Source organism: Carya illinoinensis, chromosome 13 (genome assembly GCF_018687715.1).
Source record: "Carya illinoinensis cultivar Pawnee chromosome 13, C.illinoinensisPawnee_v1, whole genome shotgun sequence".
NCBI classification, from domain to species: domain Eukaryota; kingdom Viridiplantae; phylum Streptophyta; class Magnoliopsida; order Fagales; family Juglandaceae; genus Carya; species Carya illinoinensis.
In genome coordinates, this window is record NC_056764.1 from 6875760 (window position 1) to 6901656 (window position 25897).

Sequence of the window (25897 nt, forward strand, 5' to 3'; positions counted from 1 at the left end):
TAAGATCGTTCTTGCTTATGCAGTGGTTGTCACTTGTCACACCAAGTCAATGCATGAAATTGGAAATGGGTTGGTAATGAAAAACGCTAGCTGGGTGGTATGATAGGGAAAAGTACCTGACCGATACACCACGATCAATTTCTGAGTGGTATACACTGAGGGTTTCCATGTCCAATAGAAATAGTTGAGACTGCATTCTTAGTGCAAAAACCTAACTCGAGAAAGTAACATTATTCTGGCCTCTTTACTTGATGACTGCGTGTTTATTCTACGCTATGACAAGCATTGTTTGCAGAAGAAAATTTTCTTAGAATGAGGACATCATTTCAATGCATCATAGACCATAATGTTCATCATCAATTAATTAATTGGGTGCATCTTATACAATTTGTTCAAGAAGATAACAAATTTAGCGATCAAAACAGTTATCCTAAAGATGTACCTATTGCATTCACGTTGGAATAAGCAGAAAAAGCAGAATTCCTCCAATACAAGATATACATAAACTTCCAATTTTTCGATGCTATTCAAATCCTAACTGAAAATCTGGAAAATTAGGGATTTCAAGTAAAAGGGAATGTCAATCAGCGGTTACGGTGCAATTTAAAACTATAACCTAGTAAATTTAGGCCTAATTTCATAAACCCAACATCTACAGCGATGTAACAATACAGATATAAATGAAATAAAATAAAAAATTGGAATCTGTCTGAAAATAATGGCAGCTGGTAGATTCCAACATCTACCAGATGCAAAGCAGCGAGCGCTGATGAAGGGGGAGAGAGAGGAAAATGAGTAGAATCAATACCTGTGGTGACGGAAGGACTGCAAGCCTTGTTAGGTTCGACAATGGCAACGTCCGATGCAAAGAGAAACCCGGATGCAAAAGACCACCCCGACAGTAATCACAAACCCACACAGCGGGATGGGGAGGAAACGAGGCCCGTGGCTTCCGCAGAAGGGAAATGAGGTGGGTGGAGATTCTAGGGTTCGGAACGTAGGCGAGAATGGGGGTAGATTTCCAGCCGAAGATATGAAGTTGGTCTCCTGGGTACTGAAGGTAGGAGAAATGGGCGAGGCGCGAAGTGGAGAACTCTGAACTCGGTAACAGAGGTTTCGAGGGGGAAAAACAAATTCTCTTCCGTCTTCGCGCGCGTAGCCAGTGGCAACAATATTAGGCCGCTGCAAGAAGTTTTTTTATTTTCCAACGCATATTGTCGTCGTTATAGACTAAAATTTCGCTGCAAAAAACTAACTGAAGCGCCCCGCTTCATTAAACCGTGTATCGAGGTAAAAAAATTGCAAGGAGTAATTTAACGCTGCAAAAGTATATCTATTGCAGCGATTTTAATTTCAGCATAATTAAAAACGCTGCAAAAGACCTAATTTCTTGTAGTGAGCTCGCAACAGGATTCACATTTATGGGGATCTAGAATCCTAGATCGAGGAGAAGACTTGCTATATTATCGTTGTTTTTAATTTACCTATTATTTATATGCACAAATTAATTAGTTTTATTATGCATGGTTATTGTCGCACGTGAAACAATGGATCACAGGTTAATTAATTACTTAAAATGATCAAGAATATATCTTACTTAAATTAATGTTTTGTGTATCGTAAATACTATTATATATGCCGTCTTAGCTGTATCGCTTATTTTGCCACTTGGGTGTTACATTATATTGTGGTATTATCACATTATTTATTAAAAACAGAAAATTAAAGTTAAAAACATAAACATATATATAAAAGAGGTAGAGGAAATTTATAGTTTCAATATTAATCTTTTAATGTTTTCAAACGTAATTTTATTTAAATATATATTATTTTTTTAATAAATCATATGGTACCATATGGTGATACTACGTCGATGAGACAAAATGAGCGAAATAATTACTCAAACTTATAAATTATCGTGATAATCATGAAAAGTCGTTAATAAATTAAAAGTATATAAATATATATGTGTGTATCTATTTATGTGCCAAAACAATATGAAAATTCCATCACAAATTCGATCGTCTCCATGCGGGTTTAAATATTTTTTTGATCCTAAAGCAGTCCGTGCACGTATCAATTGTAGTGACATGCATATACGACGTCATTTCGGAAATTATTACAGTACTTAATTCGTTTTTCATGCTACCTGCATGCATTTGATTTAATCTATTATTGGATATTTTCTTGTTATATATACAAAAAAATTTGTCGGATACTGACAGTTTGATAGACCTAGGTTATATGTGTACGATTTTTTTTTTTAATTTCTAAGATTTTAATATAATAATTAAACAATTATTTATGTACGTAATTTTTAAAAAATATCTTATAATATTTATCGGCCGGTTTCAAAGGAAGAATTCGTAAATCCGTGGCTGAATTTCTGGACTGCAATTGAGTTTTATTTTTTTTTGTAAGAAACTCCATACGCACTAGATTATGACAGCTCACGTTTAATTTGGAACATAAACATTAATTATAAACAGTAATATCATTTTCTAAAAAACCGTCATATAAAGTTACCTTTTTTTTAAAAAAAAATATTATTTATAGTTATTAGGGATGATTTTTATCCTAGCCCATAAGGGCCCTCGAAGCCTAAGCCCACTAAGTGGACTTCCTTGATGATGAAATAGAGAGAAATAAGAGACTACATGAGAAGGAAATGAAAGGGAGGGGAGAAAATAATGTTAGGAAGGGAGAGAATTGGGGAACGGACGTGATGTGAATTGATGTGATATAACGAGAGAGTGAAGAATAGATAAAAATGGAAAGAATAGACGACTTAGGAGACTTCTTCTTGGAGTTACGAATGAACTTCTTGGGTTAGACTCTTGGCCAGACTTCGGAAAAGCTTCTCGGGAAGGCTTTTTCAACTTCCAAATGCGGCTTCCAGTGAATCAATGATAGTGTCTGAATCGGAAAGAATGAGCTATAAATCTACTATACAATGAGGATGAGAGATCTTAAGAGACTGTAAATTAAGCTTATATAGTGGATTCCTCCATATCCAAATTCCCGTAAACGTAAGCCTAGTGCCGAATCACATAAATCATTGTGTCTTCTGCTCTCTACTTTCCCTATATTCATCTACTGTATACCACCATTGTCATATGCATGGACCCGTACAGCCGCACCAGACTAACCATGGGCTTACACCACCTCGTTCAATCCCAGCACTGCTAGGCCCACCTCAACCTCGGCACATCGGGGGGTGATCCTTCTCTTCTTTCAGCCTATTGACGAAAATATGCGTTAACAGTAGTTACAGAGTTTGAAAGTACCGTGTATTTATTTTGAAAAAAAAAATGAGCAAATATAAGACCCATATAAAAAAGTTAATTTTTTAATAATGACTTCACTTTTTTAAAAAAATAAAATAAAATACTTGCACAATATATAATTGTATGTAACGTTATTCTATATTAGTTGCAATACATGCCTAAAGCCTTTTTATAATTAGTGGCAAAGCCTAATTATTTGGCCCAAATTAAGTAAGGTGTGCATGCACATGCTAAAAGCTTATTAAAATGACACACATGGTTAACGTCGTGCTTCATACGTCTTTAGGTCAAACTCTAGTAACTCAGATTTTCGGTCTCGCACATGTACATTTAGAAAAAATACAGAGAGTTGAGAGTTTTGGTAGAACTCGAGAAGTCTCTGATACTTAAGTCAATATCACCTTAATAATTCATGTGAGAGAGTAAATGAATCAGAAAAATTTCTTTGTAACTGGGGATCAACTTTTACACTAAGTTTTTAGAGTGAATCACCCATGCCTTATGGCAGAAGTATATGTCTCCTCAATTATATTTTTAGTCGGATTCCTTTAATGCAATGTGGTTTAGGAGGTTGCACAATTAATGCATCATGGCTTCGTGTCCCTTCCATTTTACTAGTACACGCTATCAGGCTTCTCCTCCCTTGTTGTCAAAAGATTAATGACTTTCCGTATTTTCCACTCACCTGCCTGTACAATATTTCCTGAGGTCATGTATCGTATGGGAATGCCAATACGGCGTGTCCCCTTTTCCTTCTATTTTGAAATTTTTTACATGATTATAGCCACGGGCCGGCCTCAAACTTGAGATTGGGGCCCGTTTAGTCAAGCTGGACTCTCCCGTTCTTGGCCTTGTCTTCTAGGCTTTTGGCCCGGGAAAAATCCTCCGACACCTACCAATGCTACCATATGAAAGAAGCAATTAACGATTAGTAACTCTATAGTCAAAGGTTCATCGCAGGATGAAATTAATGTTATGTCAATTTATTTACCGTCAAAGCAATGGATTGCTGGAAAAGACGAGGGAACTGTCCCTTCTAATTAATGCTTATAATTCCAAAGAGCAAAACAAAAATGTGGCCTATTCGTTGTGGCCACTTGACGCATTAATTCCCATATCACTTGTCCCTTGAGCCATGCATTCTAGTTTGTAACTAGTGCTATTGCATCCAACCGTATTTGCCTAAAAAGATATAGAAAAATAAGAAATTAGTTTAATTAAAACTTCTTCCATGCTTTACAATCTTCATTAATTTATAGATTATAGGATCCAGTGGGCTTTGACTAAAGGAGCCCACTAAGGGGAGTCACCACTGAAGATGGTTTATGATTGTATATTAGGAAAAATTTAATTATAAGCAATTTTACACATCAACATTTATATTCATCTAATGTGATTTATCAAAAGGTCAGCCTGTAATGAAAATTGTATCAATTTGAATTTTAAATATTAAAGTAACAATATTGATACGTAGATCGATATACGAATTTACTTTTACGTCACAAAATTCAAACTTAAAATCAGGTTTAAGGATTTTAAGATCTTTAATTTTAAGGTGAATAAATATAATTCAATATTAAATAACTTTTTTATTTTTTTGAAACAATTTAATATTAAATAATTGATTTTAGGTACATAAGGCTTGGGAAGTGGGAATATCTTGTCTGCTATGTAGACGATGTAACCGCGAGATTTCTCAATGTTAAGGCGGGAATTTTAGCCCTAGCATATAGGCTCAGTAATACATGGAAGAATTAGGTTGAATATAATCGAAGAATTGGGCTGAATATAATCGAAGGCCCACAACTAGGCCGTTGGATTAAATTTCAAATCTAGGGCTCAGTCCGATTCGGTCATCTCTCTCTCTCTCTCTCTCTCTCTCTCTCTCTCTCTCTCAGAGGCTGAAGACTAGGGTATTCTCACACTTCTGAGCGACCATGCTGACCGGGGATATACCTCCTAATCAGACCATATACATAAAGAATCTCAACGAAAAGGTCAAGAAAGAAGGTAAACGTCTCACTGTCTGTTTGCTTTCTGAGAAACCCAAGGAAACTATTAGAATTAGGCGAAAAAAAAAACTATTATTTTTTTAACTCACATTAGCCGCATCGGTTAGGTTTCCGGTTGAGTTGAGCGGTTCTGTTTTACTCTTACTTTTTGGCTAGAGCGGCGATAGTGCAGCACGAATTTCCGTGCCGGTTGGATAACTGCATACATATAAGTGTCTTTTGTATTTTTATGCACTTTCGGGACAAACAAACTAGAGGATTAGTTGCTGAAGTGATTTCCATGGTATCGGTGGTGCGAATACCCTATTTTTGCCTTCGTAAGTTTGATTGCTGAATAAAAGGTACAAATGGGAGCTTGTTTTCTTTTGCTTTAACTATAGAGACTAGCTCTAGAGAGGGCTCGGGCTCTTTTTGAGACAAAGTGATGTAGTTATGGTTATAGAACTGGCAAGTAGCGATTAATTTTTTATACGTTTTAAGTAGTGACTTATAAAAAAAAAGTAGCGACTTATCGAAAGTAAGCTGCAAGTAGTGATTAATTTCTTGAGTTCAGAAATAAAATGTTTGAAGTGAAACTAAAAGAATGCCTTGGTGGTGGAGACTAATCACATAGGTAAAAGAGATCATGTGCGTTAGGCATTTAGTTCATAGAAAAGCTGTGAATATAAGGAAATATTCATATTCAATCCAAGATTACTGTTCATGTATACTTTAATTAGTCCTTGTATGAGCATGCATGATTTGTGGATATTTCGATGGCTATGGTGAAGCCGAAGGGTTTAGGTGTCACATCAACTTCTAATGTAGGGGGGAAATAAGAATTGAAAAAAATATTGAAGGTAATACACTGGCATATGGATATAGTGCATTTGGCATGTAAGAGGAAACTCAGACATCCAGTTACGGTGCTGCCAATTTGTTATAATATATGTGACTAGTTAATAACCATGCCAAGTGGCTGGTGCAGTGGAGATATGCAGACTGCCCAGTTCATAGCATTAATGTGGATTTCAACCACATAAAATGATGATTCAATTTCAGTATTCGACTAATCCCCACCCCCGCGGGCGGACAAGGAATTAAATTATAAACACTATGGTGAATTGATCTATTTGCACGGAAAATGTGGGGAAGGCCTGAAGAGGCATGATTCATGGGACAATATGACGTGGTAAGGTCTTAAATTCATTGATTTTGAACAGGTAAATAATATATTAGAGTCTTGTATGATATTCACCTAGTTGTTTCCTTAAAGTTTGGACTTAGATGTCTTGAATAATATTCTTGTATTTAATGGTTACAACTTGTTTATATTTTCATACTGTACCTTAGTACTGAGCTTATCATGGGATTGATGCATTATTCCCCTTTTTTCCCTTTAACAGAATTGAAAAGATCTCTTTATGCCTTATTCTCGCAATATGGAAGGATCATGGATGTTGTTGCCTTGAAGACGCCCAAGCTTCGTGGACAAGCCTGGGTTGTGTTTATGGAAGTAACAGCTGCCAGTAATGCAGTGCGGCAAATGCAAAACTTCCCATTTTATGATAAACCTATGGTGGGTCTTAAGAACCCATTGGTACTTTGTTGCATATAGGGCACATATGCTTGTGTGTGGCCTGTGGATTTGTGTTAAAACTTTCATTTTTGAAACTAGGTCCATTCGCATGTAAATCTAATGCTGTTACCGTAGATCTTGGATTCTATCACACGGGATAATTTATGGGTTTTTATGCCTGTCAAACTTAAACCATGCCTACTCATATGGTTGTGTCCCTATTCCTGGGCTTACAAATCTTTGATTCTATAGGCATTGCATTGCTTGTAAGGTAGAGGGAAGAAATTGATGTACTCTTATGCTCAGTCCTCATCTTACTTTTGGAAGTTGAAATTGTTTGAATTTGCATGATACATGTTTAAGGAGGTTGGACATTTTCACCTGGTGAAATTTTTTACCTATGTGATTAATATCTCCTTTCTCTCTTTTAGCCAGTTGTAAGCTCTGTTTACTTTGTTGAAAGGTGTTTAAGTTACCAATATAAAACTAAGCAAATGTATATATGTATGTATGTACATATAGATAGGTAGATATGTATGTATGTATGTATGTATGTATGTATGTATGTATAGATGTGCCTACCTAGTTAGGGCATCTTGCCTATTTGTAATACTGCCTTTTGCCATTTGATTAATAAAATTTGTTTATTCATAAAAAATAAATAAATAAATGTATGTATGTATAGATAGATAGGTAGATAGATAGACCACCTAGACTTGTTGCATTTAATTTATTTTTTATAATAAGCTAAGATAGAAACTTTGTGCTATGAAATTGTGTATACAGTGGAATTATACCCACTAATGTGTGAAGAAATATTGAATAATTTCTTAAGTATAGCTGCTAATGTTGCCTTTGATTCAAATTCTACAAAGTGCTGACGTTTTGAACTTATTTTTTCTTTCAAATTAGAAATCGTTTGCTGTATTATCGTTTATTCAGTTGTCTACAATGAAGTTTAAAGACTGCATTATTAATTTGGTGCAGAGGATCCAATATGCAAAAACAAAGTCAGACTGTGTTGCTAAAGAAGATGGAAGCTATGACAAGAAAAAGAAGCTAGAAGAAAAAGGTAAGAAAAATTCTTTTGCGGTTTTTATATTGCTTCTCTTCTTCACTTCTTGTTATATCTTACATAATGTTGAAGTTTTAGATAACAATGTTTTGTTGTAAATAGTTATATAACTTCGCTATGACTGAATCCTTGCGAATTCAAGCATATAACCATTCTGGTTACAAAAAACGAATGATAGGGCTACTTGACGTGAGGGGTTATAAGAATGAAGACACACAAGACATGAAATCAGCAAATAATAACAATGGCCTTAAAACTTATGGCATCCCATAGATAAGGCGTGCCAGGGTGAGGTTACTGTTCAATCCTATATGGATGAGCTATATTTGCCTCTGAAAAGGCCGAAAACAATAATCACAGTCAAATATCTGCTTTTGCGAAATGAAAGAACTAAGTTACTAGCATTTTTTGCTAGGCTACAGTGAAGAGGCTTCTTCCGCTTGCTGATATTGCAACATCATGATTGATGACAATATTATGCAAGTGTGTTCCATCGTCTTTCTCATTAGGAAAATTTATTTTATCATTGATTGATAATTAATTATGGTTTGCACGATTGATGTGTCTACGTATGTGTTTTGACTTCTCTCATTAATAAAGTTATCTTGCTTGTAAAAAGAATTATTATCCTGGTGTGCGGAAAGCAAAGTTCTAGGACAAGGAATCAAATTTTTTATATTCGTGAAAGGATCGTAATTCCACCTTTATAAGTCCAGTTATGGGCTAACCACTTTCTTAATTCCAAGTGGCTTCTCTCTCTCTCTCTCTCTCTCTCTCTCTCTCTGTCACACACATTTTCTTACCTAAACTTGCATGTCCAGCTGAAAGAAAGCAGCGTGCTGAAGAAGCGCAGCAGTCTTCCAGGGCTAATGGTGCAACTGCTGAAAATGGAAGCTCAGCGGTAACTTTTTTGCCCCACTTTTTATTTTCCTCTCGTTTTCTTACAAGCGTTTCTGTTTGCATTTTTATTTTTATTTTTGTGTCTCTGTCTCTCTCTGGGCTAGGGAGTGGGCCCATCAAATATCTCTTATCTATAACCTTATTGTGGCGCACAATTTATTTTTTAGAATGCTTAGATGATATTCTAGGTTGACCATTAACGTATAGATATCAGGCGTGGAATGCTGGGTCATATATACCCATCGGTTACAAGCTTTCGCATTTCTTAATCTCCCATGCCTACACCGAATTTTCTCTGTTCAGGGAAAAAAAACAGGGAAATGGAACCGACTATGCTTGTTGATTGATATAATTTGGATTAAATTTTGTGTTATATGCAGGCCCCATTCCGCCAAGGAAAACCAAGCGTAAAAGAAGCAGTAGCTCCAAACAATATACTCTTCATAGAGAATCTGCCCTACGAAGCCACTAGTATGATGTTGGAAATGCTTTTCCAACAATATCCTGGATTTAGGGAAGTCCGGATGATTGAAGCAAAGCCAGGTATCGCCTTTGTAGAATTTGAAGATGACCAGCAGTCCTCTATGGCGATGCAGGCCCTTCAAGGCTTCAAAATCACACCTCAGAACCCCATGACCATCACTTTTGCCAAGAAGTAAACAATATTATTTTCATAGCAATCGTTGTCTCCGATTAAGTCCTTGAATTTTTGGTGTTGAAGAGTTTTATGCGTACTACAGTCTCGGTAGATCTTTTAAGTAACCAACTCCGGCTACTGATTTTCGCTACATCTGATTTAGATGAAAGCAAGAAATTCTATATGGTAATTATGCTATTTTGTGACGGTGTTATCTTGCGCTTTGTAATGGAGGTGGTGGGAGGGATAACGCACCAAACATGCTAAGGATGTTGATGTCTACAACATTAACTAATATGCAAAGTATCGGTGTTTTGTATTTTTGTTTTATATATATAATTTAAAAAAAAATATTTGTAACCGTGAATTATATAATTATCGTGTAATTATTATAAAAAAAATAAAATATTTATATAAAAAAATTTAATTTTTTAATAGTAATTTTTTTAAATGATTATATTCTATTTATGTACTTCACAATTTACAATTATATGTGGAATTACTTATGTTGAATTTAAGGTTTTAAGTTTTGTGTAATTATATATCTATATATAGATTTTGATGATAATAAATGAATTCAAAGAATAAAAGAGTTTCAAGTTTAAGTTGTCTACACAATGGAGTCAAGCATATTAAGAAAACAAGCATCAGTAAGAAGGGGATAAGTTTACATGAAAGTTATAGAATAATTTTGTAAATCTCTTAAAAATTTAAAATTAAGATTAAGTCTCAAAATTAATATTTTATCATAAAGCATTAAAATATATTTTTTACATGTGCATGAATATTTTGAAAATTAAATTTGAAAAATTTGAAAGATGATTAATTGTTATCTTTCATATGTGCATGCCTTGATTAAAGGTTTGAACTTTGAAAATATTAAAGATGATTGATACTTTTTTTAACTTATGCAAATGATAGATGTTTTTGTTTGAAAAATTTGAAAAGTAAAGTGTGCTCCTTTTGTCATATGCAAAAAGTAAAAGATTAGGTTTGAATTTTTTGAAAAGTAAAGTGTGTTCCTTTTGTCATATGCAAAAAATAAAAGATTAGATTTGAAATATTTGAAAAATGAATGATGTTATCTTTAACAATTGAAAAAGAAGAACATTTTATTTGAATTTTTTGAAAAAGTAAATGATGTTATCTTTGACATGTGAATCTTTTTAAATTTGAATATGAAGTCTTATATGCATATAAATAGATCATTTGAGAGTTTCACATTTACAACATCTAGAACATATAACATTCATTCAAATCTTTCATTCTTTCTTCTCTAAGCATTAAGCCTTAATCCTTATTCATTTTGAGGGAGATATAGTTTGCACTGTATTGTTCTTATTTCACTCATTGATGAGTGTTTTCTGATAATCAATCCACTATCAGCTCTTGTATTAGTAAAATTGTGTGCATAATCATTGTACGTGTAGAAAGTGTTCTACACAAGGAATAGTTGAATCACTACGTATAAGGTGATTGCAAGTGTAGAAGGTGATTGCAAGTGTAGAGGGTGTTCTATACGGACCATTTATAACGATATTGTTCAAAGGTGTAATAGGTTTCTATCTCCACCTGAAGGAGGTTGAATAATGAATTTGAAATCCTCAAGGGGTAGCTTGAGGCGAAGACGTAGGCAGTAGGGCCGAACCTCGTTAACATACTGAATTTACTTGTCTCTTACCCTTACTCTTTATATTTATTTCTATTTTATATTTTGTTTATATTTTATATTATATATTTAATTTATAATTTTTATTTTTTTAAATATAATTTAATTCACCCTCTCTCTTATTATTTATCTAGACAATCACTTATATAATATTGATGAGTTTCGTGCATCAACTCGTAACTCAATTGTTACCTTGACAGACCTTAAAATATCTATGCAATGATGTTATCTAATTCGTTGCTTCCGTATATAAGATGAATACGGAATGCGTCCATCTAATTCTAGCCATCTATTCTTCCATTAAATATAAAAAGATAGGTTGAACGTTGAAGCAACGTTATCTTGTTGGTTATAAAACCATCGTAACTCGTTAGAAAAATAAACATAAATTAAACAACCCATTGTGAGATGGTGACAGAGTGGTCCCAACTCCGCGTAACCCAGGTTATGTTCTGTAATTTTAGTGCGTCCAAATGACACAAGACGTGACCGGAAACTGTTGAAGATTTAAAAGATGAGCCCAAAACGAACAAGTGGAAACCATTTATAAAACGTAGTTGTTATAAAAATTATTAAATAATTTACTATTTTTAAACAATAAAAAAATTATGATCTCGTTTAATTATAAATATAAGATAAAATAGAATGAGATAAAAGTTAAAAATTAAATAAAATATTATTTAAAATATAAATTTTTAATATAATTTTTATTTTAAAATTTAAAAAAATTAAATTATTGATTAATTATTATATTTTATATAAAAATTTAAAAAAAGAGCAATACTACGTATAATTACATTTAAAATTGGAATGCAGATTTAGATAATTTTATATTTAAAATTTTTTAAAATTATAAAAATACCATTATTAAAATGATATATTTTTTTATTTAATAAAAGGTTTGCACATGTAATATTCATTTAGAGACTATAAATAAAATTTTTATTAAAAAATTTATAATTATTAAATAAAATAAAATAATCTGTGTAACTAAATGAAATCTAATTTAATATGATACTAATTTTAAGAAAAAAATATATTTATAAGCCGATATAGATAGACTCGCATACTGCTCGACTTCATTTTCATAAAATTAATATAATATCGAGAATTTAAATTCTCCTCAAAATCTACAAACCCAACACAGATTTAGGAAGAAATTAAGATATTAAAAATGCAAGCATTGATTTGTTTGGTTAAATAAAATTAACTCGTAAAAAAAAAAAAAAAAAAGGACTACGAAGAATTACGTACCCATAAATGCCACGTATTAAGGTAAAAAGTAAGAAGTATTTAAAATGTAGAACAAATATTGTTTTTTGAAAAATAAAAAAAATTAAGCAAGTTGAGGAGTGGCATGCCACCCACTAATCACCCATGGGGTTATAAAACTAGGAAGGGTCCGGCACTAGGAGTTGGCGTGTCAATTGCGTGGCCGGTCACTTCACAGGTGGGCCGCACCCAGCAACAACACGCCTCCCGAAACACATCCCTGAATAGCGCGTGGAGAACAATACCCAGAAATACTGCTACATGGTCGGAGAACCGAAGATCACGTAGAAATTAGCGCGTGAATTTGAGTCCGTAAAGGACATAGTACGTATAATTTCTGGGCAGGCTTTTAGTATTTTTTGTTGGTGAAAAAAGCCGTACCATGTGCACTTGTATCTGTCCTTCCTCACATGTTCCTGCCCCGAATGTGATCCCTCCCGGCTGGACCCCACCCCACCCCACCCCACCCCACCTCCAGATCACAGCTTCTGGTGGCGGTGGACATCGTCACATGGAGACACCTTTCCTCTGCCCATAAATCCCCCCCCCCCCCCCCAACCTCTTTAAACCTACAATTTTTGTTTTTTTTGTTGTTTTTAAAATACAACTTTTTTTAATTTTGATTTATTTTTATGTGTTCATGCAACTTACTATATCTCTTTAAGTTGTCGTAATTTATCAATTAAATTTTATTATATATAAATAAAATTACATATTAATTTATATATTAATATTAATTTATTTATATTTAAAATTTAAATTAACATTATTTTTAATAAAATTTATTTTTTAACTAATCATATTAAATTAATATATATTAGTATATAGTTATACTTACAATTAATTTTTTTTTATTAATTTGAGAACACATAAAAATAAAAAATAAAAATATTTAAGAACACATCAGATCCATGTTTTCAAAAATAAAACGGTTTTGACGTTTTCTTTCTCGTATTCTACGGAAAGTACTGGATCATAGTTTTTTAAATATTTCTTTAAACTTTTTATGGTCAGAGATTTTTTTCGTGGCAATGTGATAATGTATATTAATATAATAAAAACGCTCACAAGCTCCAAAAGTCGAAATATGAGTTCCTATTTCCTAACAAATTGTAAAAATAGTAATATCTTATCCTAGTCTTTGACCCTCAATTTATGTTCCATTTTCAAGAGAGTTATTTACTCAAACTAGTATATAAATATATATATTTTTTTAGGATAATGATAAACTTATTATTTTTCTACCACTCATTTACTATTTTACAGTGTATTTAAAAAATCTTATTTTTTTATTATTTTATTTTAAGTATTTTTATAACATATTTAATTATTAAGAAAAAAATTAAAAATAAATAATTTTATTATTAGTCATTTTCTTAACCATTATGTAAAAAAATAAAAAAATAAAAAGAATAATAAATGAGTAGTAAAAAAAATACTATTTTCAAAATAATAATAAAAGGATTATTAATATTTTTAAAATAGTAAACCTTTTCTCTCAAATTTCAAAGAATTAAAAATAACAACACTATCAAATAAAACAGAAAGCAGAAAACTAATTTTATTTTTACTTTTTGTTGGCATATAAAAACGTAGTCAACCTTCAGTGAAGTGGCAATTGACAAAATTCCCCGAAAAGCCCAGTACTGTAATTTCACATCCCGCCTCCTATCTTCCTCGGCTCCCGATCTTTCCTTCCTTGAACCGTACTCCCCCAGCTCCTGAACCACATGTGACTTCGTTTTTGACTTCTCAGCCATAACTACCGTTTTAGTTTAACGGTTTAGAACCTCAGAGACATTCTCGGAAACCCACTCTGTATACCACTGCACTCTCCCAAAACTTACCCATGAAAAAGCACCGCGACGTTATCGTCAACCCCTTCGACCTCCTCACCGACGAGATCGTCTTTGCCATCCTCGACCGCCTGAACGACGACGCATTGGCGAAGAAGTCCTTTTCACTCGCCTGCAAGAGCTTCTATACCATCGAGTCCCTCCATCGCAGAGCCTTGAGGCCTCTCCGCTCCGAACTGGTTCCGCGGCTCCTCAAACGTTACAGTTTTATCTCCCACCTCGACCTCTCCTTGTGCCCTTGCGTCGAGGACGGCACGCTGTTTCGGGTAGCCGCCGAGACTCGGTCTTGTCTTCGCTCGATCGATTTGTCTAAGTCGAGGTTCTTTACGCATGCCGGCCTATCCACCCTCGTGACGATGTGTGCGGGATTGGTGGAGATCGACCTGTCGAACCGGACGGAGCTGAGCGACTCGGCTGCTGCGGCCATCGCGCAGGCGAAGAATCTGGAGAGGCTTCGGTTGGCGAGGTGTAAGATGATCACGGACATGGGGATTGGTTGCGTGGCTGTTGGGTGCAGAAAGTTGAGGTTGGTTTGCTTGAAGTGGTGCCTGCGTGTTAGTGATCTTGGAGTGGGATGGATTGCTATGAAATGCAAGGAGATTCGGAGTTTGGATCTTTCTTACTTACCGGTAATTCATTTTACTTCTTTTTGTCCCTTTTTTTTTCTCCGCCCGTTCGTTAACTAAGAAAGCCGAAGAAATAAATAAGAATGTGTACACTTCAGTAGTTGATACTAAAACCAGTGTTTTCTCAGAAAACAAAGGAAATGATCTTTTTTTTTTTTTTTTTTGGTTGGCTGCTTTATTTGACGCGCTTCATTTTGGGGTGTTTACCTTTTACTTTTGTTCAGTTGGTTTCATGGTTTGCACTGGTTGTTATCTGAATTTTCTTTGCTTCTGAGACGTTGCTTCTGTGTTAATTGCTCTTTTGCAAACGTGAGGAGGTTTGCGATTTTAAAATGATGTCTTTTGTGTTAAGATTGGGACCGTGTTCTTCTTGGGTGCGCTGGTGTTGTTATTTTTGTTGGTGGATGCCTTAACTATTTCCAATCTATCGAATTTTCCATAACTCATTTTATGGGTTTTTTTGTTATTTGAGACTGGTCATCCAGAATCGGATTCGAAATATGGGTTTCTTTAGAAGCTGTCGTTGATGATTCATGTAATCTAATATACGGCAGCTTGGACTGCAATAAGATTTTATTTCTGTGGATGATTATGCTAAATACTGTGATTATTAAAGTTCTATCTGTAATGATATTAGATCGTGGTTGATTGTTTTACCTTGTTCTTTTTTTTTTTTTGGGGGGGGGGGGGGTTATGGTTGTGTTGAATGTAGTTGACCAATAATTGGTCAAAAAGTTGCAGGTGATAAAAATAGATAAATTGCCTAGTGCTCAGAACTTGGCAATTTCTATGTTTGTTCCACGGTTGTTTAGGCTGTCTTCTATATGCTGCTGCTTCATTTATTCGAACTGGACTGATTTTTTTTTTTTTTTTTTTTGGCGTTAAATAGAAAGAGAAGTTGCTGCCGCAATTCGACATAATGGAGTCATTCAATAATGATATACGATAATACAGTCATCGCTTAGTGGTTTCATAAATTCAAAGTCTCCTGTACATGAATCATATGCATGCCATCGTTAAGCAATATTTTTGTTACCATTTACATGCTGTAATTATTTGTTAGGCAGTTTTAGCATTTTCTTTCCGTTTTCATTTTTATTTCTATTTTCCCCCTTTTCCCCCTTAAAGGTAAAAACTTTCTATGCTTTTCCCATTCACATGCTGTAATTATTTGTTAGGCAGTTTTAGCATTTTCTTCCGTTTTTATCTTTATTTCTATTTTCCCCCTTAAAGGTAAAAACTTTCTATGCTTTTGAACTGCAGATCACAGAGAAATGTCTTTCACCAATACTGCAGCTAGAACATCTTGAAGACCTGGTTCTTGAGGGATGCCCTGGTATTGATGATGATGGCCTTGCAACCCTCAAACACAGTTGCAATTCGATAAAGGTACACTTTATTTTATTTTTTTCAAAATCCTATTGCTTATTTTTACTACTTTGACAATTTATGATATCTTTCTGGCATGGCTGTATATTTTGTTTAACTTTTAGGTATATGCCCATCATAAGTTTAAATGTAATGTTCAGATTAATGATGAGAACTACATTCCATCTCAACTGATTTAGACTTTATGTTTATCTTCCTTCAATTTACTGTTATTAGGATCGACATTTATCATATTTCCATTTTCCACAGATGCTTAATTTGTCCAAGTGTCAGAATATCAGTCATGTGGGGTTGTCTTATCTGACAAATGGCGCTGAGCACCTACAGCAGCTTGTTCTAGCATATGGTCCTGCGGTGAGTCTGTAAAATATTCAGGCAATTTGCCTACCAAAAGTTTTCCTTTGACTTATTCTTTATATCCCTAATTGTTGTTCAGGTCACGGCTGATATGGCAAAATGTCTGCATGATAGAGCGGGGTTGCAATCGATTAAATTAGATGGATGTTCAGTTACAACTTCTGGGATAAAAGCCATTGGAAGTTGTCTTGCCTCACTGGAGGAGATGAGCTTAAGTAAGTGCTCAGGAGTGACTGATGAATGCCTATCCTTCCTTGTGCAAACACACAAAGAACTGAGGAAGTTAGACATCACATGCTGCCGCAAGATAACACATGCCTCTATAGACAGCATCACGAATTCTTGCACCTTCCTTACATCTCTTAGGATGGAGTCTTGTAGTTTCATTTCAAAGGATGCCTTTACGTTGATTGGAAGATGCTGCCAATTCTTGGAGGAATTGGATGTCACAGATAATGAAATTGATGACGAAGGTTTTGACTTGGGCCATACTTTGCATGATTTATAATATATGCACAGATTATGTATGTACTTTTATTTCTGCAGGGTTGAAGTCCATCTCGAGATGTTCCAAACTTCTTACCTTAAAGCTTGGGATTTGTTTGAACATAACTGACGATGGGCTTACTCATGTGGCAAATGGTTGTCCTAAGCTCAAAGAGCTAGATTTGTACAGGTTTGGGACTTTTCAACTCTGTAAGACTCCCCCCAAATAATGGGATTCTCTGTAGTTTTCTGAAATTAGGGGCATTGACCCTCCATTGTTTGAATTCAACTTGAAAATGAAAATGAACCAACAAGTTATGATCTGGTGAGGAGGGGTGCCCAACCCTGTCTGAGAAAAGCGGGGTGTAGGGGATGCTTTGAGCAGTGCTTTGATAAATGAAGAATAACCTAGATCTTCTTTCCCATACGGCATGTTATAAAAACATAACTTCTGTACACTGGCAATCCCAACGACATACTGAATTGGGAAATTACACAATTAGTTTCTAATTCAATAGTGGAAATTTTAGTATGTCTTGTAAAGTGTTGGGGAGCTGCACCAAAAGAATTTTATTTGTTTCAGACATTTATGTTATTTAACTGTTCGAAATTTCAAGTGCATTTCTCAGACTTGGTTTCATCATAATGTTAGATTGAGTTATATTAAGAAGGCCTGCATTCTTTAGTAATCTTGTTTTCTTTCTCTTGTAGATCCTCTGGAATAACCGATGCTGGCATAGCAGCAATTGCTCATGGATGTCCTACACTGGAGATGATTAATATTGCTTATAATGATAAAATAACGGATAGGTCATTAATATCCTTGTCAAAATGTCTGATGTTAAAAGCCCTCGAAATTCGAGGATGTCATTCTGTCTCATCAGTGGGTATATCAGCCATTGCTATGGGATGTAGGCAACTTATGGTGCTGGACATAAAGAAATGTGTCAACATTAACGATAATGGAATGATTCCACTTGCACAATTTTCTCAAAACCTCAAAGAGGTACTCTCCGTTTCCTTTCTCTAGTTGTCAGGGTCAGAGGGAAATTGAACGTTGATGGCAACATATTAAAATACTGTTAGGGGTTCCTTTCTTTTGCTGCAGATAAACTTGTCATATTGTTCAGTTACGGATGTAGGGCTCTTAGCACTTGCTAGCATAAACCAGCTACAGAACATGACTATCTTACACTTGGCGGGTTTGACCCCTAACGGTCTAGCTGCTGGCTTGTTGGCCTGCCGATGGCTAACAAAAGTGAAGCTCCACAAATCCTTTAAACCTTTACTTCCTCAATCCATTTTTCAATTCATGGAAGGCCGTGGCTGTATGTTTCACTGGAGGGACAAAGCATTCCAGGTACTTATTGGCATCACCTTTTTCAACTGTATGTATGCAACTTGGATTACAATTGGAATGGCTGTTATAAACTTGTCATGTCACTCGGATTCTGTACGTGTGGCTGGCAGGTGGAAATAGATCCGAAAGGATGGGAGCTGCATTATGGTAGGAGTCCTGAAGCTCCATAGAAAAGGGAGAAAAGTGGGGGTGGTGGGCTTATTTTCTCTGTATTTGACCTCTACTTGGTGCCTGAAGCATGGAGTCTGGAATTTTATGTAATCAAATTCAATGGATATTTGGATGCCGAGACTATCCACTCAATGCTGGAATCAACAACCATATTTGACCATTTTGTTGGCCTTGTCAGTTTCTGTCTGTGTTAAATATTACAAAGGTAGACCTTGGATGATTTAAAACAGCCTAGGACTAGTCACTTTGGGGAAGGCTTCAGCTCAGTCCAGGTCTGAAAAAATTGTAATACTTCCTAGATATGAGATATGAACTCATTCAAATATTCACTTCTCATCGTCTGATCATAGCCCTGGGGAATAAATTAATTAATACATTTAAGTAACCAAATAATAAAATATAAAATAATCTTGAACCCCATGCATAAGGGAAGGAATCAGGACATAATGCAATAAAAATTGGGAAGTATCTATTCTTCAAACATCATGGGTCATGACTGGCCTTAAATCCCATTCTTCCCATTCAAAATATTTGACTTAAAATATAAATTATTAAATATTACCTTTTCTTCCCGTCAATGGCACTCATGGTTGGATGCCTCGATCTAGAAAACTCTCTGGGGCTGGCAAAAGTTAGTCCTTGACTTTTGTTATTCAATTAAGCTGTTCAAGATCCTTCAAAGATTTTGTTTTTATTATTCGATTGAGTTTCTTGGATAATATTAACTCTTAAAATAAATATTATAAGACTTGTTTCATATTTTTGGATAAGAATGGTAAAAGTTTCGACCTGGCCATTAATTGAATCAATTGAAGACTGATAAGCAATTTTGTTGTCTCTCCTCCATATATCTTGTAAAAAACATTACAATAACTGTGGGGGTCCAATGCTATGTTAATGAATAACCTAAGATAGGTAACTTGCTGACCTACCCACATTAATGTTATATGATGTTGCACCACTAATCATATCGATGAACTCAGAAATGTACGGAAAAATATCTAGCACCTATATATGTTCGAAAAATGCATGTGGAATTCCAGTTGTGAAGAGATAAGAAGAATTAGGTCTAGGTCTGGTTTAGATAGTGAAATCATTTCAACTCATTTAATTATTAAAAATTTTTCAAACTTTTAAATAAAATATAATAAGTAATTAAATTTTTTTAAATTACAAAATAAAAATAATATTTTAATAATATTTCATTCAATTTTTAATTTTTATCTCATGCCATCTCAATTTATTATTCAAACCATAACTAATATTTACTCATGCTTGGAATGCAAACATTGTATTAAAAGCAACTGTCAGACACGCTAAGTCACAAGTCATTGTCTGATTATTGCCATGGAAAAAAAAAAAAAAAACAAAGAGAATGAAGAAGATGTTGGTCACAATTGAAAAGGCTGTTTGTAATCGTGTTACTCAGAATTCTGTATGTACAGTTGAAAGAAGGAATTAATTAAATAGATCCAAAAGGAAATAACTAATAGAGTTGTTTTATCTGCACATGTATGTTTCAATCAACCAAATTTGACCATTTTATGTTGAAGATTGAGAGAACTACGGTGTTTACTCTCTGCCTGGATGATCAATGGGGCCGTGACTTGTGCAGGATATTCCATTTCCTCCCCCACGACTTTCAGCACTGATTATATATGTACATAACGGGATTGAGATCATGAAGCTACGATTCGATCCATTTTGAGCAAGCAAAATGTATAGACCCGAGATATTACAAGGAGATAACAAGTACACCAAGAGACATAGGAAATTTCATTGTTCACTCAAGTATAGTGCATTAACAATAAAATTTCTGTCTGTCTGTGTGTTAACCCCATGCCAGCTTGTAATACACCACCCGTGCAAGAAAAATCATTTCCTGCATCACACACTAATATATATATATATATAATTTATTATTTTTATTTAAATACACACTAATATAATATTATGTATATTAAAATAAAAAGATAAAATAACTTATTAACATATTAATGTGTGGCTTAAAACTGATAAGTAGCATTTCTCCCGTGCAAATCATTGCTCTTTGAGGGGATCATTTGCTCCAGGTCACATGTTTGTGTAGGGCCCCTAGGAGAGCTCCTCTAGATCCTTTAGTTCCGGATTGTAATTTGTGGGTCATTTTCCTTGTTCTATACCTTAATCGTTTGAAGTTTTAATAAATAAATTGCTACAATGATCACATGATTCAGATAAATATTAATTTTATTATTATTATTATTTTCTTTTATCTTTGATTCTTTCGTACTTAAAAAAGAAAGAAGGTGAAGTGGGTGTGTCTTAAACTTGGAAGGGTTAAATCACGTTTTTTATTCTTTTTTGGGGGCCGGGTCAAAAACAACTTTAACGTAGTCATGTTGTGCTAGAGCAGTATTTCAAGAATTAAGATCTAGACTTTTTTTTTTTTTTTTTATTTGAAGTAAAGATAGTATTCATTTCTATTCAAAAGAATTACAATATTTCTCTCTCATCATAGAATTCATTATCTGTAAGGGACCCTCTTCCATTCAAACATTCTCCTCATTACAATTAAGTCCTAACTTTGCAAGTATATGAGCCGTGTTATTGGCTTTTCTGTATGTAAACTGTACAGACCATTGCGGTTTGTCACCCAACATCTTCCTAATATCTTCTATGACAACTCCGTGCTCTGCCCAGACCTCTTCTTTGCCATTCGCATCATTCACTATAGTCTGGGAATCCCCTTCAAAGCATGCTGAAGAGATCCCCACTTCTTGACAAAAGAACATAACACTTCTCAAGGCTAATGCTTCAGCCAACACTGGCTTCATACTAGCTTGAATCCCCGAGCTCAAACATGCCAGAATATCCCCATCTGCATTCCTCGCAATCATACCAATTCCCACCTTCTTTTCCTGCACACTGATTGATGCGTCCCAATTAATCTTGCTGAGCACATTTGTTGGTCTTTGCCACTTAACTTCTCCTCTATCTGGTTTACTCTTGAAATTCTGAAGTTTGGCAGCAATAAACTCATCCCTTCCTTGTTTTGCAGCACTCAAGATTCTTTTCAGGCTCTCAAATTTCCTGTCAAAAATTAATAAGTTTCTTCTCAACCAAATACCTCTTAGAGTGCAAGCCACTAACTCAATCTCATCTTCATCCAAGCTGGAATTCAACTTCTTCCACAGCTCTATAAACTCCAATTCTGTTACAGCCCACTTCTGCACTGGGCTATCGCTTTCTGCCCATACATCAGAGGCCGCTGGACAACACCACACCGCATGGATAGTTGTCTCCACTTCATTCTCACATACTGGACATTTGTTACATTCAATGACACGCTTCTTAAACAAATTCAATCTTGTGGGTAATAAATCATGGCAAGCTTTCCATAAAAAATGCTTCACAACCCCTTGCACATTCAACTTCCAAATTGATTCCCAAACCTGTTCAGCCTCAGCCATCATTGAATATTCACCTTTGCCCGCTTTAACCCTCGAGTGCTCTAAATGGTAAGCACTTTTAACTGAAAACACACCCTTAGCCGAGCCACTCCACATCATTCTATCCACCTTACCCAACCTACTAAGTGGAATACTGCAGATTATTCCAGCCTCTTCTTCATTGAAAATCTACTCTATCAAATCCTTCTTCCAGGTACCCCTGCTCCCCTCAATTAGCTGTTGAACACAAGCATCTTCCTGCAATATGGACACATTAGAGAGAACTTTAGGATTTGAAGACTGTGGCAACCAGCAATCCTTCCATATCTTAATCTTACTTCCATCCCCCACCTTCCATACCATCCCTTCCTTTATCAAATTAAGAGAATACCATAAGCTTCTCCATATTAAAGATGGGCCATAACCTACCTTAGCTTTCAGTAAATCCCCATGCTTGAAGTATTTTTCTTTCATAACTCTCGCAACCAAGGAAGTTGGGTTATTAAAGATCCTCCAACATTGCTTGGCCAGCAAAGCTTTATTAAAGCTTTCAAGATCCCTAAAACCCAAACCCCCTCTCTTCCTAGAATCTCCCAACTTAAACCAACTCCTCCATTGTATTCTTTTGTCATTTTGCATGTGACCCCACTAGAACCGAGCCATGACTGAGGAAATATCTTTGCAAAGTTGTCTAGGCATTCTGAAAACACTCATGGAGTACATTGGTATCGCTTGAATGACTGTCTTAAGAAGGATTTCCTTTCCAGCTTAAGACAGAAAATTGTTCTTCCAACTATTAACTTTTACCCATACCCTTTCCTTTAAACTCTTGAAGGTATTGTACCTAGACCTTCCAACCAAAGCTGGAAGTCCTAAGTACTTTTCATAGCTTCCACAAGTTGCTACTCCTACCATCTGCTGAATCTGAGATCTCACTAACATAGGAGTATTCAAACTGAAGAATATAGTAGTTTTTTTTTTTGTTAGGACATTGTCCTGATGCCTTTTCATACATATCCAACAGTCCCTGGATCCTCCCCCATTCTGCAATACTTGCTCTTCCAAAGATAACAAAATCATCAGCAAATAACAAATGGTTTACCTGTACCCCACCCTTCGCAAAGGCTACTCCCCTTATCTCTCCTTGTCTTTCAGCTGATTCTAATAGAGAACTCAGTCCCTCAGCACACAACAGAAATAGGTATGGAGATATTGGATCTCCTTGGCGAATCCCTCTTTCAGGTTTAAGGACTTCCCCTGCTGACCATTCACCAACACAGAGTAAGAAACAATTTTTACACACTCAATCACCAAAGAAATCCATCTCGCTGCAAAGCCAAGCTTTTTCATCATCATCTCCAAGAAACTCCATTCAATTTTATCATACGTCTTAAAAATGTCCAGTTTTATTGCCATTCTTCCCATCTTCCCTTTCAGCCTTGTCTTCATGGTGTGTAGCGCCTCATAAGCTACCATTATATTGTCCGTGATCAATCTTTCCGGGATGAATGCACTTTGGCTATTTGAGATGATAAAAGGAAGGATTTTCTTCAACCTGTCAGCTAGCACTTTGGACACAAGCTTATACAAAGTATTACATAGACTGATGGGTCGGAAATCACTAGCTTCAACAGGATTTTTTTATCTTAGGGATTAAAGCAATATAAGTAAAATTTATCCCACAATCCAAACCCCCCCTCCCATTAAGAAAATTAAGAATAGCTTCGCATACCTCCTTCCCGATTATATTCCAATAAGCCTGGTAGAAATATGCCCCAAAGCCATCTGGCCCTGGGGATTTGAGAGGTCCCATCTGTTTTAGTGCTTCCTCAACTTCAGTCATATGAAACTCTTTCAGCAATTCAGCATTCATATCACAGGTTACTCTTGATTCAACAGCTCTTACACATTTTGCAATGGCTACTTCTGATGGTCTTGATGAGCTAAAAGTACTTGTGAAATGCTGGAAAAAAACCTTCTCAATCTGCTGCTGTTCTGACAGTATCTGGCCTTGGGTATTCTTTATTTCCTTTATCCAATTCTTCTTCCTCCTTTGACTTGTACAAGCATGGAAAAACTTAGTGTTTTTATCCCCATGCTAGTACCAATTCCTCTTCGCACGTTGCTTCCATTTCAAATCTTCTTTCTCCAGTAATACACCCAATTCCTCCTGCAATTTCTTAATCAAAACTGTATTAAGTGGTCCCTCTATCTCTTATTATTTTTTGAGTTTCTCGGTTATAAGCCCAATCTCCTTTTCTCCATCATTTCTTTGTGAACTCCATCTAATAAGCCCCCCACTACACCACTTCAATTTTTCCTGAACCTCAGCTAAGAACTTGTTTTCACTAAGGCTCCTCACCCACGAATCTTTAACTATCTTTCCCCCCTCCTCCTCCAAGGTCCATTTTACCTCAAATCTAAAGCATTTCTTCCTGCGTTTTATAGCAACAACCTCATCTCTTATGGTCACCATTATAGGTAAATGGTCTGATTGACTTGTAGTAAGGGTCTCCACTTGACTTTCATAACATAACTCCATCCATCTATTATTTCCCAATGCTCGATCAAGTCTTTCTTTAGTAAAGGATTCATCCGAGTGTTTATTACTCCAAGTAAATTTCAATCCCTTCCATCCTAGATCATAAAGACCATTCCCTTCCAAACATTGTCTAAAATCTTCCATTTGGCTCTCCGATCTAGGTCTGCTCCCTTCCTTTTCTGCTTGACTAATAATCTCGTTGAAGTCCCCGATTACACACCATGCAAGATCATTGGTAGGTTTCAGGATGGATAGCAAGTTCCAAGTGTATTTCCTTCTACTAACCTCAGGGTGTCCATAGAAACCACTTAAAATCCATGGCATTCTTCTCCTTCCAAACAGTACCTGAGCACTTATGTGATGCCGAGAGAAATTAATAACTTCTAGTTCCACCTCTTCCCTCCATAACAATGCCAATCCCCTACTTTTCCCCTTAGGCTCCACTACAAGACAGCCTGTGCACCACAATCTCCTTTTAATACTATCAAATTTTTTGGCCACTAGTTTAGTCTCCATTAAAAAGACTATGTTGGGTCTCTTCTCCTTTATTAATAGATAAAGATCTTGAACTGTCCGGGGGTTTCCAAGCCCCCGGCAATTCCAACTCAATATTTTCATGAAGTTTGGCGGGGCTGTCTAGCAGCCTCCGCCAATAACTCAATACATTCCTTTCCCTCTCCTTCACCACTTTACTTCCATTTTTTTAGAGTATTTTCTGCAACCCCACTTCCACCTTCCAAAACCATCCCACGTTTACCCCTTACTGCCCTCACCCTATCCACATGAACCATTGCCCTCACCCCATCCATATGAACCACTGCCTCCCGAGCCCTTCTTTTCCATTTTCCACTTTTCATTGGACCATCATCTCCCCTTCCCTTATCACAATCTGGTTTTTTATTATTTCTTCCTTCTTTTGAACTTTTTCCATTAAAGGACCAGCAGCAACTAACTCCTTTACTACCTCAACTCTCTTGCAATTTTTTTCAAACACCTGGCCCACCACATTCTGCTCCACCACTTCTATACCCCTTTCAACACTTTCCACTCCCTTTTCGGTCTCTCCATTATTACTATCACTACCTAAATCCTTCTCCTCCTTCCCCATTCCCTTACCCGACCTCCTAACATCCTCTTGAAAAAATTCAGATCTAGAAGATCCTTCCCACTCCTTCCTTACGTTCCCCTCATCCCTGAAGTCACCATAATCATCCACATTTTTAGGAATAACCCTCTCACTCTTCCTTCCCATACCATTATCAGCACGAA

The 25897-nt window shown here is 35.6% G+C and overlaps 4 protein-coding genes across 5 annotated transcripts; 2 read left to right on the forward strand and 2 right to left on the reverse strand.

Annotated features, from left to right (window-relative positions):
* The first annotated feature begins 5137 nt into the window (after positions 1 to 5137).
* On the forward strand, positions 5138 to 9675 carry LOC122292966 (U2 small nuclear ribonucleoprotein B'' 2-like). Its single transcript, XM_043101554.1, has 5 exons — positions 5138 to 5297; positions 6685 to 6857; positions 7845 to 7929; positions 8754 to 8833; positions 9213 to 9675. The coding sequence occupies exons 1-5, from the start codon at positions 5225 to 5227 to the stop codon at positions 9489 to 9491; spliced, it is 690 nt and encodes a 229-aa protein (XP_042957488.1). The 5' UTR covers positions 5138 to 5224; the 3' UTR covers positions 9492 to 9675.
* A 4354-nt stretch (positions 9676 to 14029) lies between these two features.
* LOC122292645 (F-box/LRR-repeat protein 3-like) lies at positions 14030 to 18984 on the forward strand. Of its 2 annotated transcripts, XM_043101094.1 has the most exons (8): positions 14032 to 14895; positions 16156 to 16281; positions 16531 to 16635; positions 16718 to 17111; positions 17185 to 17314; positions 17836 to 18130; positions 18233 to 18484; positions 18595 to 18984. In XM_043101094.1, the coding sequence occupies exons 1-8, from the start codon at positions 14260 to 14262 to the stop codon at positions 18652 to 18654; spliced, it is 1998 nt and encodes a 665-aa protein (XP_042957028.1). In that variant the 5' UTR covers positions 14032 to 14259; the 3' UTR covers positions 18655 to 18984. The 2 variants fall into 2 exon arrangements, with proteins under 2 accessions (XP_042957029.1, XP_042957028.1); XM_043101095.1 differs by lacking the exon at positions 18595 to 18984 and having other exon boundaries at positions 14030 to 14895; positions 18211 to 18434.
* A 2202-nt stretch (positions 18985 to 21186) lies between these two features.
* Positions 21187 to 22203, reverse strand: LOC122290886. The gene has a single exon (XM_043098569.1). The coding sequence runs from the start codon at positions 22201 to 22203 to the stop codon at positions 21187 to 21189; it is 1017 nt and encodes a 338-aa protein (XP_042954503.1).
* A 72-nt stretch (positions 22204 to 22275) lies between these two features.
* Positions 22276 to 25485, reverse strand: LOC122290887. The gene is made up of 8 exons (XM_043098570.1): positions 25386 to 25485; positions 24413 to 25083; positions 24192 to 24256; positions 23819 to 24143; positions 23454 to 23667; positions 23189 to 23343; positions 22900 to 23010; positions 22276 to 22344 (listed from the first exon to the last, which is right to left on the reverse strand). Exons 1-8 carry the CDS (start codon positions 25483 to 25485, stop codon positions 22276 to 22278), a joined length of 1710 nt encoding a protein of 569 aa, XP_042954504.1.
* Between the last annotated feature and the right edge of the window lie 412 nt (positions 25486 to 25897).